The sequence below is a fragment of the Odocoileus virginianus genome, chromosome 21, assembly GCF_023699985.2.
Source record: "Odocoileus virginianus isolate 20LAN1187 ecotype Illinois chromosome 21, Ovbor_1.2, whole genome shotgun sequence".
In the NCBI taxonomy this organism is placed as follows: Eukaryota; Metazoa; Chordata; class Mammalia; order Artiodactyla; family Cervidae; genus Odocoileus; species Odocoileus virginianus.
The window spans coordinates 38,344,831-38,361,847 of NC_069694.1; the positions used below are offsets into that span (position 1 = coordinate 38,344,831).

The window sequence follows — 17,017 nt, forward strand, 5'->3', positions numbered from 1 at the left end:
CATGCCCTCCTCCAGGGAATCTTCCTGACCTAGGAATCGAACCAGGGTCTCCTGCATTGCAGGCAGATTCTTTACCAGCTGAGCTACCTCAACCTAAATCTCTTTTAAAGGGCTCACCTGATTAGGTCAGAACCATCCCAAATAATCTCCTTTTGGTGAACAGACTTTGATAAACTCTAAGTAATTCTGATTTTAGATCTTAATTATCTTCTAAATCTCTCTCTCTTACTCATAGAATATAATCACAGGGGTGACCTTCATTCTATTCACAAGTGCTCCCACAGTCAAGAGAAGGAGATTCCACAGGGTGTGGACACCAGGGAGAGAAAATCTGGGGGACAATTTATAGACACTTGCATAAGTACTATTTTCTGGGATTGCAGATACTTGATGCAAATTTAGTGTTGAATCATATGCTTTCAAAATGGACAGAACAAAGTACTGGATGGGTAAGGAACCAGATGAAATTTTTATTTTTGTATTGTTTTAAATTAGCATTTTTACCTTTCATAAATTATTTGCATTACCTTCTTATAAGTTAATCAGACACTAATAACATTTTTATAGTAAATACAAAATGAGGATAAAAATGAATAGGCCTAATCCATTCATAGCTCCAAGATGCAACCACTTGGAGCTTGCACATGGAGAAAATTGACCTAAGAGTTACCTACATATTCACACCTGTGTGAATTTGCTAGGGCTGCTGTAACATAATGCCACTGACATTATGTGGCTTAAACAACAGAATTTTATTTTTTCAGAGTTGTAGTGGCTGGAAATCTAAGATTAGGTTGCTGGCTGGGTTGGTTCCTGGTTAAACCACTCTTCCTGATGAGTAGATGGATGCCTCCTTGCCATATCCTCACATGACCTTTCTTCTGTATGTGCAGAGAGAAAGAGAGAGCGAGCTCTGGTGTTTCTTTCTTCTAAGGATGCCAGTCCTCTCTGTTAGGACCCACCCTTGTGACCGCATGTAACTTTACCTCCTGCTAGGTCCTGTGTCCACACACAGTCATGCTGAGGGTGAGCTTCAACACAGGAATTTGGGGGACACACTTCAGTCCACAGCAATACTCAAAAGTATCTGTGGACAATGAACATGTGGAGTTTCCTGCTGTTTATTACCGGTGTTTTAAAAACTACTAATCACCATTCATAGATTCACGCATATATCTCAAGAAATCTCTCCATCTGTCTTCTACCTGTGCTGAAAATAACAGTGTCTTGGACTGGTAGTCTGTTCCCAAGACAATAAGGACACACAAGCTGCCCTGAACAGAGCATCAGAGCCATCTCAGTCCATGGTCTGACAGAATTACTGTAAACTGTGCCCAACCCAATGAGTTGTATCATTTTTTCTGATAAAGAGAGAAGAAAGGTCCTCATAAAGGGAATATAACAGAATTATGGTTACATGCCAGAAGTATATCTTCTTCTAATGGATGATACCTGTCTCTAAGGAAAGGTGTAAACCACAAGAATATAGACATCTTTCACGCATGGGTTAGTGATGTCAGGCTCTGTGGTAGAGGTTACCGCTTATAAACCTAAAGTATGTTTTCTAAGCCTCTGTTTTAGAAAGGGGTGGGAATGTACTCTGTGAGGAAGCTACATTTTCTGTGCCCCCCCCACCTCCCCCTTCCTTCCCCCCACTTCCAGCTACAGGTGATCAGTGCATCCAGATTACTGCCTGGGATTCACAGAAAGGCTCTTACAGGAGGGGCAACTGGCTAGCTAGTGCCATGTCTGTCCTTACCAGCCCCCTGCCTTTCCTCTTGTTTTCTTCCCGGATTATTGATGTGACGCCTGGCAACAGAGTAGCCGTTTGGATGATTAGAACTTCAGGCACCACCTGGGATAAGAGTTAAGCTCCAGGAGAGAAGCCGCACCTTAAGGAAGATGGACCCAAATGTGCAACAAGCCTAGGGCCATAATGACATTCTGGAACTGCTGTGTCAACCACGGAACTCTTTCACGTGAGGGAGAAATAATCTCTGCTACTAGTTGCATAAAACCAATTCCTAACTGGTAGAAAGTATAGAAAGAAAATCTCAAAATGCAAAAATTACCTTGGAAAATCCTTTAGACCTCCCATAAATAATATGTAAGTCCTGAATGGGTTATAGGTGCAAAGAGATGCTGAGCCTTTAATTCTTGGGGCCAGTCAAGAAAACAAGATTGTCTTAAATTCTATCCTTGCATTGTTGTAAATTAAGTGTTTGCCCTTCAGGAATTAGCTATATTGCTTTCAGAGATGGTAATTCAGCTATCAAAAGTCATGTGTGGTCTGAGAAGAAAAATACTGGAAAGCACCAGTATACATAATTATGACAGTTGACAGCAACATATGTGTTTGTACAGTTGTGTGTGTACATGGTAATTCCATCTTTAATTTTCATAGAGAACTTTATGACTTTAACTGTATTACTTAATATATCTTTATGATTTTTAATTAACATTTCAATTCTTTTTCAAGGCTGTTGAACAGTCATCAGCATGGTCATCCTGATTATTTGAGCAGGATGACTGGGATTCTTTAAAGTCATTCACACTTTCTCCCTACATGTTTTTGATGAGCTAAGTTTGATTACATCTGCATGGTACGTGTTCTTTAAGCAACATTTTGCAGAAAATTATCTACATGGTTGAAATTCTTCCCCCCACTCTGTTGTTCTTTCTCTTGCATTTGATTCAGCTCTATTTTACATTCAAAGATGAGAAAAATCACTGCTGCCAAGTGGCTGTGGGTACTGTGGGTAGGTAGAGCTCTAAGAAGAATGACAAGTGGAGAGGTTCTGGAACTCAGATTTCCCCAAGGAATGTTACCATGTTGCTAAGCTATATAGAGTATCTTAACAACCAGGGAGCCACATAGGGCTCCTTGGAGCAAGAGAGGGACAAACCGGAGGGAGACACTTACATTCATTTGGAAGCCTTAGACATTAGGCTGTCTCTGCCAATTAAGGATTCCCAGCTCAAGTACAAAGATTTCAGGAAATCAATGACAACTCAAGATAGACCCATTACAAGGCTTGAAGGGTATCACAAGCCTTGAGTTCCTGTCAGCCAGATCACCTTCCTTTAAAATTGACCTCAGGTATAATTTTAAATTCATCATTAAAATAATTTTTTAAAGTTTTAGGTTTGACATAGTTTATGGACCACAGTTGAGCTGACCTTTTCAAGACTACATAAAAGCCAATTAAGTCTGTTTTGAGGAAATGGGGCATTACCTTTTAAAATAAACGACCTATTTCTGAGAGAGCAACAAATAAAAAATGCTGAATTTGTGGGATAAGAACATTTATTCTTTGAAAAGGTTTACTTAATAAATATTTACTGAGCATAAACCATGTGTCAGGTGGAAAATTGGACTAGATCACTGCCTGCTTGATACATCCTATTGAGAGAAGCAAAAAACAAACACAGAAATGTGAAAAAAAAAAAAAGTCAGTGACATACATTATGAGTTATGAAGACAGTTTAAAGAAGGTTGAAGGAAAAAGAATGGGATGATGGTGGAAACGACTTTGGAGAGGGGCAGGAAACCTTTGGAGAAGGAAATGGCAACCCACTCCAGTATTCTTGCCTGGAAAATTCCATGGACAAAGGAGCCTGATGGGCTACAGTCCATGGGGTTGCAAAGAGTTGGACATGACTGAGCACACACACATACACAGGAAGCCTTTTGCAGAAAAGTCTTACCAGACAAAGCCATGAACAAGGTGAGGGAGGAAGCGATGGGAAGATCTGGGTGGCCAGGTGCTCTGCAAATGTAAAATGGTTCTGCATTCATCACATAAATAACAGTCTCAAGGAATTCATAGCAACTTAGCTGCTCAATGATCAGCTATTGTTGTCTCCTTTTGTAAGCATACATTTTGCATATATGCTATTTTGGACTAAATTAAATCTGTATTTAATATACATCTGCATGGTATTTTCCAAGTAAATGACCAGGACTAGATTGATTAATTTTTAAAACTACCTATTCTGAGGATTTTGTGCCATGTGGTCTAGATAAAATTCAATAATTTACTAATATATAGGTAGATTTTAGAGGCTTTAGAAAAGGAAATATTTTTCTCAGTACTTACATGATTCCAAGTGGTGAATGGTAATTTTAATTAGATTTTCCCACAGAGTTATCCGTATACAGGTTTTTCTTCTCTTCTTCAGGATGAAAGCACAGTTTTGGCATCACAATTAAAACAGAATTATAAACAGAACTTGGCTACTTTGACTCAGCATATCTTTTGGATGTATTCTCTTAAGACATTTCAGCCTAGGTTTTATAATAAGGCAGTCAGGCTAGTGGTGATGGAATTCCAGTGGAGGTGAAGGAAGTCCAGTTGAGCTGTTTCAAATCCTAAAAGATAATGCTGTGACAGTGCTGCACTCAATATGCCAGCAAATTTGGAAAACTCAGCAGTGGCCACATGACTGGAAAACGTCAGTTTTCATTCCAATCCCAAAGAAAGGCAATGCCAAAAATGCTCAAACTACTGCACAATTGCACTCATCTCACACACTAATAAAGTAATGCTCAAAATTCTCCAAGCCAGGCTTCAACAGTATGTGAGCCATGAACTTCCAGATGTTCAAGCTGGTTTTAGAAAAAGCAGAGGAACCAGAGATCAAATTGCCAACATCTGTTGAATCATTGAAAAAGCCAGAGAGTTCCAGAAAAACATCTGCTTTATTGACTATGCCAAAGCCTTTGACTGTGTGGATCACAACAAACTGTGGGAAATTCTTAAAGAGATGGGAATACCAGACCACCTGACCTGCCTCTTGAGAAATCTGTATGTAGGTCAAGAAGCAACAGTTAGAACTGGACATGGAACAACAGACTGGTTCCAGATAGGAAAAGGAGTATGTCAAGGCTGTATATTGTCACCCTGCTTATTTAACTTATATGCAGAGTACATCATGTGAAACGCTGGGCTGGATGAAGCACAAGCTGGAATCAAGATTGCTGGGAGAAATATCAATAAACTCACATATGCAGATGACACCACTCTGATGGCAGAAAGTGAAGAACTAAAGGGCCTCTTGATGAAAGTGAAAGAGGAGAGTGAAAAGTTTGGCTTAAAACTCAACATTCAGAAAACTAAGGTCATGGCATCTGGTGCCATCACTTCATGGCAAATAGATGGGGAAACAGTGGAAACAGTGACTTTATTTTTTGGGGGCTCCAGAATCACTGCAGATGGTGACTGCAGCCATGAAATTAAAAGATGCTTGCTCCTTGAAAGAAAAGTTATGACTAACCTAGATAGCATATTAAAAAGCAGAGACATTACTTTGCCAACAAAGGTCTGTCTAGTCAAGGCTATGGTTTTTCCAGTAGTCATGTATGGATGTGAGAGTTGGACTATAAAGAAAGCTGAGTGCCAAAGAATTGATGCTTTTGAACTGTGGTGTTGGAGAAGACTCTTGAGAGTCCCTTGGACTGCAAGAAGATCCAACCAGTCCATCCTAAAAGAAATCTGTCCTGAATATTCATTGTAAGGACTGATGCTGAAGCTAAAACTCTAGTACTTTGGCCACCTGATGTGAAGAACTGACCCATCTGAAAAGACCCTGATGCTAGGAAAGATTGAAGGTGGGAGGAGAAGGGGATGACAGAGGATGAGATGGTTGAATGGCATCATCGACTCAATGGACATGAGTTTGAGTAAACTCCAGGAGTTGGTGATGGACAGGGAGGCCTGGAGTGCTGCAGTCCATGGGGTAACAAAGAGTCAGACACAACTGAGCGAATATACTGAACTGAGTCAGGCAAGACCCAAGATATTTACTAATAATAGTTAAACTGTTCACATTTGCAAATTGTTTAGTTTTTTAAAGGGATTAATATAAACAAGGGTAAGTTTTCTAACACCATCGCTGGCATTTAGTTGCAATGTCCTGTTCTTACCTGACTGGGAAGCTTGGAGTTCGAGTCTATTTATACAGCTCTGCTGAGCAGCAGTTACTGACACCCACAGTTAGGTGATTAAAACACATTTTTAGTACTTTGCTTCCCACAATTTTGGGATGTGGTCTTTAAAATCTGAACATGTGATGGGAATGTGTCTTCCATGTGAACATTACTGTCACGTGTAGCACGGTGGGAAAAATAGGCTGACAACTCCTACTTATCTATTATATAGCAAATACCTATGAAGCTAGACTACTAGAAAGTGTTTTACCCCTTGTGTTGTTTTTTAAACATTTTTGGCTTTTAAAATATTGTCTACTATTTATCATATGACTATTTGAAAGTGAAAGTCACTCAGTTGTGTCTGACTCTTTGTGACCCCATGGTTATATAGTCCATGGAATTCTCCAGGCCAGAATACTGGAGTGGGTATCCTTTCCCTTCTCCAGGGGATCTTCCCAACCCAGGGATCGAACCCAGGTTTCCTGCATTGCAGACAGATTCTTTATCAGCTGAGCCACAAGGGAAGCCCAAGAATACTGGCGTGGGTAGTCTATCCCTTCTCCAGTGGATCTTCCCAACCCAGGAATTTGGTCCCTAGTAAATAATCCATGGCAAATTTGTAGAAGTAACTATAGCTGATTTAGTCTACTGAATCCATCCATTGTATATATGTGTTTTCCATTGATTGATTTCTCTAATACTGGTTTAGGAAAACTTTGTCACTTCATTACAAAATCAGTGAGATTTCTGTTTCTCTAATAAAGATAATATTTATGAGTAAATTATATATTTTCTGGTATCTACTTCTATTAATTCCTTACTTTAGTAATATGTTCTCATATTTCTCTTGTTTTGGGAGGAAAAAAATCCACCCTTTATGAGAATGAATGATCATTTCATTTCTTCTGGATTTATGTCTTAAAAAGTTACAGTCCAAAATCAATGCTTGTTACAAAGAGAAATGTTTAATAGATAAATATTATTCCAAGCCAACTAATGGACTTGAAAGCTATCATTAAAATCACTGAGCAATGAATTATCAGTCAATTAAAAAGTACTGAAATCAATATAGGCAATAGGAGGGAGAGTAAGATGTGGGCCATTATTAATAGTAACAAAATGTTGCTAGTTTGAGGTGGTGGTGGTTTAGTCACTAAGTTGTGTCTGACTGTGAGTGACCCTATGGACTGTAGCCTGCCATGCTCCTCTGTCCATGGGAATGTCCAGGCAAGCGTACTGGAGTGGGTTGCCTTTTCCTTCTTCAGGGGACCTTCCTGACTCAGTGATTGAACCTGCATCTCTTGGGTCTCCTGCACTGCAGGTAGATTCTTTACCGACTGATCTACCAGGGAAGCTCTAGTGAGGTAGTTGTTTTTCAATTGCTAATATTTTTAGAGCGGTTTTTAAGCTTATGGAAAAACTGAGCAGAAAGTACAGAGAGTTCCATATCCCTCTGCCAAGCTTCTCCTATTATTAATCTTGCAGTAGTGTGGTACACTTGTTACAACTGATGGACCAACACTATACATTATTAACTAAAGTCTATAGTTTACATTAGAGTTCACTCTCTGTTGTATAGTTCTATGGGTTTTGACAAAATGCATAATATCATGTATCCATTATCATGGTATTGAACAGTATAGAGGTTTCACTGCTCCCAAATCCCCTATGCTCTACCTATCCATTCCTCCACCACTTCCCCTCTGGAACCCCTGGGAATTGCTGATCTTTTTATAGTCTCTAGTTATCCTTTTTCTGGAATGTAACATATGTAAAATTACACAGTATGCAGCATTTTCAAGTTGGTCTCACTTAGTAATACGTGCTTGCTGTGCTGCGCTTAGTAGCTCAGTCGTGCCCAACTCTCTGAGACTCCATGGATTGTAGTCCACCAGGCTTCTCTCTGCCCATGGGGATTCTCCAGGAAAGAATAGTGGAGTCGGTAGGCTATCCCTTCTCCAGGGGAACTTCCCAACCCAGAAATTGAACTAGGGTCTCCGGCATTGTAGGTAGATTCTTTACCAGCTGAGCTATCTGGGAAGCCTGTTTAAGTTTCCTTAAACACGCCATTTCAGGGCTTGAAAACTCATTTCTTTTTAGCACTGAACAGTATTCCAATGTATGGAAGTTCCACACATTGTTTATCCAGTCCTACTGAAGGTCACCTTGATTACTTCCAATTTTTGGCAATTATGAATAAACATTATTTGTAGGTTTCTGTGTGAATGTGTTTTCAACTCTCTTTGAATAAACACAGAATGCAATTGCTGGATCCTGTGGTAAGAGTATATTTAGCTTTGTAAGAAACTAAACTATTGTCTAAAGTGGCTGTTATTTTGCATTCCCATCAATGATGACTGGGCATTCCTGTTGTTCTACATCCTCACCAGCATTTGGTGGTGTCAATGTTTTGGATTCCAGTCATTTTTAATAGGTGTAGCAGTATCATATTGTTTCAATTTGCAGTTCTCTAATGACAAATGATGCTGAGTATCTCTTTATACGAATGCTTATTTGCCATCTGATAATCTTTGATGGGCTTCCCTGGTGGCTCAGATGGTAAAGAATCTGCCTGCAATGAAGGAGACCTAGGTTTGATCCCTGGGTCGGGAAGACCCTGAAGAAAGGAATGACAACTCACTCCTGTATCCTTGCCTGGAGAATCCCATGGACAGAATCTTCTTTGATGAGGTATTCAGATCTTTTGCCCAGTTTTTAATTGGGCTATTTATTTATCTTTTACCTCTAAGGCCTATGATACTAGGTCTAATAAACAACTGTTAAGTGGTTGAAGAAAAGTCATTAATTATTACTGAGTACTGCAAATAATAGCAAATAACACACCCAAAGCTCTCCAATTTATTATCTGTAGGTGTAATATCATTCTTTTGCTACTGGATTTTTTTTCTCCTTCAAGTTTTACCATCCTCTCAGAAGATACAAATTTAAGATGCTGGTTTTCTTAAGAGCACAATATGAAAAGTCCTCATTTACAGTAAACTGAATGTAAAGCACATTTGTGGGTGTTGTATTTTAAAGCTAACATTTTATTATATCAAAATTGATTGATAACCATGTCATATATTTTATGTTGGAAATATTTTAAGTTTCTCACAAGTGCTTTGATTTTTCCAGGGAAAAATTTTTATCTGTTCTACTTGTGTCTGTCTTGATTTTAATGTTTACAAAAACTTGGTCTTAAAGTAAAATTAGCCTTACTTTAACAAATAACATTCTAATTATTTATTTGTTGTCTCAGACATGAGAGACAACTCAGGGCAAACAAAGGTGATGGTGAAATGTTTGATGTGCAAGAAAATGTCTAGAACCCCTTGTCTGAACGATTGTCATGCTGTGATTTCAGGGTCTGAGCACCTCTGGAAGTGAGGTTAACAAGGTACACTCCAAGACCTTCTGTGGCAACAGCGGAGAGGAGGAAACCAACACTCCGCGAACATGAGCCTCAAATCCCCGATGTCTGCTCCTCAGTCTGAGAGCAAAGGCAGCCATATTTCAGCTAGAAATGGAAGCTGTTTTCTAGTCAGGCACACTCCTCATCCCAGAAGGGTCTGCCACATCAAAGGTGAGGTAATTCAGAGTCCTAGAATGTCTCTCTCTCCTCTGTATTCGGACTCCTTGATGATTCTAGTGGGTAAACATGGGGGTGTTATTAAAAATACCAAACCACTGGTGAGGCATAGGCGCTGGCTGTTGGGACCAGACGCCAGCGCTGGGGCGAGGGCAGAGGAGGCCGCAGACAAGCCCCGGGGCGCTCAGCCCTGGATCCCTTGATTGACAGGAAAGGGGCCTGGAGAGGCGCCAAAGGGGCACTCAGGAGGCTCAGGGCACCGACCCAGTGGTGAGAAAGCACCTCAACGTTTAGCAACCTGTGCCGTCGTGCTAACGTCTACATGTTAAACACCAGCTTGGAGAACCAAGCATGTCACTCACACTTTCATTCTCTCTCAATCCCTTCTCTTCTTTCTCCTCCCCCTCCCTTTCCCCCTTTCCTTCCTCTCGTCACCTTTCCCTCTCTTTCTTCCTTTCTCTTTTGAAAACTTAGTTTCGGTCACACCATATACTCCTAAAATTTTTTCCCTATTCCTGTAGTTTCTTTCTTTCTTTTTTTTAATTCTGCAGTAAATGTTGGAATCCCTTCACAGGTAAATCCTTGGCCATTTTCTCTTTTTAGTCTGTACCATAATCCTAGTCAAAGTTACTAATTCCCACTGCAAAATATTATCCAAAAGCTTCTTGTGCAATTTCTTGGGAAACAAAGCAGTCATCTATTATTGTCTCTCATAATTCACTTATTAACAGAGCTGTGTCCTGCACACGTATGCTTCTTAAGCTGCCCAGTTTTATATAACACAGCACTGATACTAAGAACAGGGCCTGGATATAATTCATATTTGAGCAAAAAGCAAATAGCTATTATAGGAGAATGAATGAACCCAGAAGGCTCTGAGGAAGGAGGTTCCTTTTTACTAGGTTTCCCTTCCTTCCTTCCCATACAACTTACCTTGTCCTGTCTCCTGTTCCTCACTTTCTCTTCTCCCAGCACTGAAGAGCCAATGTATGTCTTTTACGGGGCCTTGTTACATTGAGACATTCTGGATGCTTTCAAAAATCTAAATCTGATATTCCTGAAGAGGGCTAACATAGTCCCTCTTAGTCATTATTAAGACATGGGAAATGAGAGGTCTGTCTGGGATTAGCAGCAAACCTACTCCACTTAACTCCCAGAACAAAGATCAAAGATGTGGGCCTTGGTTCTCAAAGCTACCAAGATGGCAGGACATTTTAAAAAGGGATGTGTTGCAAACATAATTTGCTACACTGACTTTTAAAGACTGTCCACCCAGCACTGGTTCATAAAATCTGAAGTCTGACATCTTTACATACATTTTATAATATCTGGTTGGAAAACTGCTGAGCATTCAAAGAAAACCTGCCAAAAACCTAATCTGGTGGTTTGTTCTTCTCATCCGTACTCACCTAGGTTTGAATAACATTCCAATCTGTAATGTGAATGATGATGAGAACTCATTCAGAACACTGTGGGGTGTTGGCCAGTCCCACCACTCACAGAAAGATGAGATACCATATGCCAGATGGAGCTACCCACCCAGTGCTGTGGCCACGGACAGCCCTGTCAGAGGAGTCTCGCCAACCCTTAACGGGGTCAAAGTTCCCCCACGGCCTCATTCTGGTGAGTCCCTCTCAGTTCATGAAATCTTTCCTGAGGCTTCCTGCCAACTATCAGGAGGGAAAATATCTATATAATTGCTCACATAGCTGCAGTCATTTTTAAATAGTCATGAAATTTTCCCACTGTGAAATAGTTATTCATTATAAAAATTTCCACTCACCTCATCTCAATTCAGTTCAATACTGTTAATAAATATGATTTAAAATTCATGGTTCTAGTCTCTAAGCCCTATAAAAGTAGCTAAGAGAGACCAAAAATGAATGTTAGCCAACATTGGTAGAGAAACTACTCCAGACCAAAGCTGAGTCAGGGAAATGCAGTAAGGATGGAATGTCATGTTTACATTTTCCTCACTGGACAGTCACCTCCTTAAAGTCATGGCCCAGTTTTACTGTTCTCCCAGGCCCTGGGACAGGACCTGATCTTTAGAAAACATTTAATTCAATTAATTAATGCTTATTAAGTTAAATTTAAAATGATTACTCAAAAGTACAGCATGATGACTGTAGTTAGTAATACTATATCATATATTTGAAAGTTAACACAGTAGATTTTAAAATTTCTCATTACAAGAAAAAATATGCAACTATTGGTGATGGATGTCAACTAAACTGATTGATAATCATTTTACAATATACATAGATCAAATTGTTATGTCGTACAAGGAGTTCTAGATGGTAGAAATTATATCCAGTACTTTTCCCTCTGCCCTTTATAATTGCAAACTATTACTAACACTTTCAGGGCACATGAAAATTATTTTGGTATAATGTGGTAAAACACATATATCTTCTAAAAGATAACAGTAAGGGGAATAGATTCCATTCTAGAGTCTTCACACGAGTTAACTCATTTCATCCTTTTCACCAGCAATGAAGAATTAAAACCCACTTATTCCACAGACTTTCTAGTGTCCCTTCTTGTGTGTAGAACCTAGAAACCTACAGATTACTTTGGCAAGAGTCCCTTGATGTGTATGCGGAGCTGCCATCTGATAAGACTTGTACTGCAGACGTAGGGCTGAAGCCACCTTTTTGGTTGCCGTCTGCTATCAAGTGTGGCCGGAGACATGGGGTTTTCCTAAGACAGCATCTCAGTGTCCAGATACTGGATTTATGGGTGTTAAAAGGCAAAATCGGCAGATGTGGTGACCTTCTGATTGCAACAGTGATCCAACGCCTAAGATTTAGCCTCATGGATATTGTGACAGCAATTGACATGGCCATGGCTTCCTGAGTCTCCTTCCTCCAATTTTGATAAAGGCTGTGCCTGCCTTGGTGGGTCAGGTGCACGGTATTGTTCTTGAAGTGATTTGTGAAGGTCAAGACAGAGTTCACACTCACCTTCCCCTGCTGTGTCCATAAGTCTGTTCTCTACACTGACATATATACACGCATGTGTGAAATAGACAGTGAGAAGTTGCCTTATAACACAGGGAGCCTGGCCTGGTGCTTTGTGATGACCTAGAGGGGTGGGGAGTGGGGAGGGGAGGGAGGCTCAACAGGAAGGGGGTATACATGTATATAATAATGTATATATATAAATATGACAATTCATGCTGTTGTGACTATACAGGGGATGTATGTATTTATATAAAAGGGGCTTATACAATTTTTTACATATGTAATAATTTATATATATATATGATAATTCACATTGTTGTGCAGCAGAAACCAACACAACGTTGTAAAGCAATTTTCCACCAATTAAGAAAAAATCTATATAAAAACTGTTCACTGCTCCAACTCTTCTAATGATATTGCAAACAGCTAAATTCTATGTATTATTTACATTTTTGCTTAAAATAGATAAGAGGTTTCTGTTTCCCACAAGTGGACACTAAGCAGAATCACTAACCATAACTTCCTTCTCACTACTTGGAGAAAGGTAACTTTACACTTAAAAAAAAAAAATCTTTCCTCAGCTAGAACTAATGAATTCAGTTACTATTGTGTATATGCACAAAATCTTTTCAGCTTTTAAAAAATTGTTTTGTTAACTATGGCTTCGGTGGGGGAAAAAAAAACAGCGTCACACGGAATGTATCTTTAAATAAATGCAAAGGGAAATTAAGCAAATATTTAAGTGTAATTAAGGGTAATTTAATTAGATGGCTATGTGAAATTGGCAGGGTTGCAAGACAGATGAAGTACTAGAATAAAGAATGTAATTATAACTCAACACACATCTCTTTCTGTCTACAGGGCAAAGAGTATACATGTAATTTCTTTAGTTAGAGAAAGTGACAGTCATATGGACAGAAAACAAAGAAAACACGTCTTATACTGAAATACATACTTTTTAAGAACCAGTTTACCCGGATCAAGGAAGTTCTTGTAGTATTTCTTTATTGCATCTTCCTGGGTATAGAGTTAGCTTTATAAATATGCTTTTATTATGCTGTTAAAGTACAATTCTACTTGCAGGTTTTCTAGTATTTATAAATAGATCCCTGAGTTGACTTTAACTGAAATTCAGATGTACCCTCATCCATTTCAGCAAGTGATGTATCTATCATGTGGTAGAAATTATTTTTCAGTTTGATCTAAATAAATATATTTTTCCTGTCATTTCAGAGCCCTGTCGAAAAGTCAAGGAGTGCTTCAAAACTTCCAGTGATAATCCCTTAGTAATTAAAAAGGTAAAGAAACAACTATTTATAGATACCTATTTTTTTTTCCATTTATTTTTACTAGTTGGAGGCTAATTACTTTACAATATTGTAGTGGTTTTTGCCCCTATTTGGTTTTGATTTCTATCATTTCCTCTCCTTTTCTTCACATATCTTTCTGGAAAAGTTTTTCACAATATTTTTTTCTACAGCTTTTAAGTATAATTAACATGATATAAAATGCACATTTTTAAAGAGTTCAGTTTGATGAATTTTGACATATATATTCACAGACTGAAATCAAGAGAATAAAAACTCCACAAAGTTTTCTCATGACCCTGGTTCTCCCACAGGCAAACATTTATCTGCTGTCACTAAAGATTACCATGCATTTTTTTTTAGGATTTTAGATAAATGAAATTTACAGTGATCTTTTAAAAAATCTGGTTTAACTCAGCATGTTTAAGACTCATTCATCTTGTTATGTGTCTCATTCCTTTTTTTATTGCTGAGTAGTATTCAATTACATTGGTATCTCACAATTTGTTTATATGTTCACCTGTTGATGGACTTACATTGTTTCCAGTTTTTAACAAAGCTAATATGTTGCCGTCCTTTAATGGACCGGGATGTGGTGGTCAGGAGTCCACCATAAGAAAGTGAGAGAGAGAGCCGGAGAGAGGGAGAAAGAGAGAGAGAGAAAGAAAGACACAGGGACCCAAGCTCTGATGGAGCAAGGGTGCTTTATTAGCAGAAATGCAGGCTTATATATCTTTAGTAAGATGATTACTCAGCTATTGCACAGGATGAAATTTTATCAATAGTCACAATATGGATAGTCTAATACATACAAGGTTGCAGAAAAGAGTCACTGAAGGGAGTTACTGAAAGGAATCCAAGCAGATACCATTTCTCATGATCTCAGTCCTGGGAAGTGCATGCAGCTCTACTCATTCCCAGAATAGGAACTGATAAGGAAGAGGGGATTTATGAGAAATAGAAAACAGCATGCAGGAATCCTCCTGTTAAATGTTCCCTGACACTGATATGAACGTTTGTGTACAAATCTTTATATGGATATATATTTTCTTTTCTCTTGGGTACATAAGTAGGAGTGGAATGACTGGGTCTTACAGTAGTGTGTGTTAGTCACTTAGTCATGTCTGACTCTTTGCAACACCATGGACTGTAGTCCGCCAGGCTCCTCTGTCCACAGGATTCCCTAGGCAAGAATACTGGAGTGGATTGCCATTTCCTCCTCCAGGGGATCTTCCCAACCCAGGGATCAAACCTGGGTCTCCGGCATTGCAGGCAGGTTCTTTACTGTCTGAACCCACCAGGGAGGCCAGGTCTTATTGCAAATGTATGTTTAAATTTTTAAGAAACTGCCAAAGTTTCCAAAATGGTTGTAGGATTTTATATTCTCACCAGTTACATATAATGGTTTCCTTTCCTGCATATCCTGTTAAAACTTAATATGACCAATACTTTTAATTTTGGCCAATCTAGTGGGTGTGCAATGGTATCTCACTGTGGTCTTACTTTACAATTGTCCAATGACATGTTTTCATGTTCTGACTTGCTATCCATATATGTAAATATATGTACTTTTTAATGTAAAGTATATGTTCAAATATTTTGTCAGTTTTTTCAATTGGGGTGTTGGTCTCTTTATCATGAAGTTTTAAACACTTGTTATATATTCTAGATACAATTCTTTTGTCACACATACATTTTGCAAATGTTTTCTCCCAATTGAGGCTTATTATTTTGGGGGGGGGGGGCGGTGATAGTGTCTTTTGAAGAATCAAAATGTACAATTTTTATAAATCCTAAATTAAAATTTTTTCTCCTATAGTTTCAAATTCACATGCTATTTATCTGTTTCTTGTGCCTTACTGCAATGGCTAACCTCTAGTACAGTGTTGAATTAAAGTGAGGACAGCAGACATTCTCGCCTTGTACCTAATCACAGGGGGAAAACATTCAGACTTTTACCATTGTGCTATTAGTTTACTTTATCCAGAAGTGCCCTTTACATGGCTGAAGAAGTTTCTATTTCTAGTGTTCTGAGAGTTTTTATCAGAAATGGGAGTAGGATTTTGCCAAATGCTTTTTCAGCATCTATTTGAAATGATCATGTGATTTTTCTCTTTTAGTCTGTTAATAGTGAATTGCATTGGTTAAACAAATGTTAAACTAGACTGCACTGCTGGGAGAAAACTCCACTTGATGATGATGTATTATTTTTATATATTTAATTTCATAAAACAGTGTTTAGCATTTTTGTGTTTATGTTCATAAGGGATATTTGTAGTTTACTGGTAATGAATGTGTTTCCTGGTTTTGGTAAATGGCATCATAAAATCACTCCTTTTCAATAATCTAGGAAATTTTATGTATAATTAGTATAATTTTTTATTTAAAAGTTTAGTAGAATTCTTCAGTGAAGCCATCTGAACCTGGAGTTTTCTTTAAATCAAGGTTTTGGTTATGTTTTTCAAAAAATTTGTCCATTTCATCTAAGTTGTTGAATTTACTGATAAGTCATTCATAAAATACCCTTTAAATTATTATATAATCTGCAGACATTCTGTCTCTCATTCTTGATATCGGTACATAACTTGTCTTTTTTTTCCTGATGTTTCTAGTTAAAGGTTTCCTGATTCATGGACTTTGGTTCATGTCTTTATATAAGATGAAAACTTATGTGTTGAATTGAGACATTTTCCCTTTCTAATATAGGCATATATTACTATAATTTTTCTACAAACTGCTTTGGCTGCATCCTCCAGATTTTACTTGCTGAGTTTTCCTTTTCATTCTGCTCAATATACTACCTAATTTCTTTTAAATCTCTTGACTCATAGGTTACTTAAAATTATGTTAATTTCCAAATATTTGGGGATTTTAAAGTTATCTTTATGTGATTTCCAGTTTAACTCCATTATGGTCTGAGAACATCCTTTACTTTGAAACTTTTTATTTATTGAGATGTTATATGGTCCAGAATATGCCCAACCTTGATAAATTTTCCATATGTCTATAAAAAGAGTGTTCACTCTGCTGGTTCTTGGGAGAATGTTATATAAATATCAATTAGGTCAAATTGGTTAATAATGTCACTCAAGTCTTCGATAACCTTACTGATTTGCTTCTTCCTATCACATTATGGTTTTTTTTAAATTTACTTTTTAATTGCAGTATAATTCCTTTAAAATGTTTTTAGTTTCTGCTGTAAAACAACATGAATCAGCTATAA

General features: G+C 38.1%; 1 protein-coding gene and 1 long non-coding RNA gene across 6 annotated transcripts in view; one reads left to right on the plus strand and one right to left on the minus strand.

Annotated features, from left to right (window-relative positions):
• The window catches only part of C21H4orf17 (chromosome 21 C4orf17 homolog), a 92,841-nt gene that overhangs the window by 65,545 nt on the left and 10,279 nt on the right, over positions 1 to 17,017 (plus strand). Inside the window, exons 1-4 of one of the 5 annotated variants that reach the window (XM_070452173.1) lie at positions 1,842 to 1,979; positions 9,297 to 9,515; positions 10,935 to 11,144; positions 13,721 to 13,785. In XM_070452173.1, coding sequence (XP_070308274.1) covers positions 9,389 to 9,515; positions 10,935 to 11,144; positions 13,721 to 13,785 — 402 coding nt within the window. In that variant the 5' untranslated portion in view covers positions 1,842 to 1,979; positions 9,297 to 9,388. Of the gene's footprint in view, positions 1 to 1,841; positions 1,980 to 2,016; positions 2,108 to 2,503; positions 2,604 to 2,831; positions 3,101 to 9,296; positions 9,516 to 10,934; positions 11,145 to 13,720; positions 13,786 to 17,017 lie in introns of those variants that run through there. The other 4 variants (XM_070452174.1, XM_070452175.1, XM_070452171.1 and 1 more) reach the window with 4 other exon arrangements.
• Positions 676 to 2,208, minus strand: LOC110144518 (uncharacterized). Its single transcript, XR_002315901.2, has 3 exons — positions 1,760 to 2,208; positions 987 to 1,087; positions 676 to 881 (listed from the first exon to the last, which is right to left on the minus strand). It is a non-coding gene; the product is annotated as an uncharacterized lncRNA (long non-coding RNA).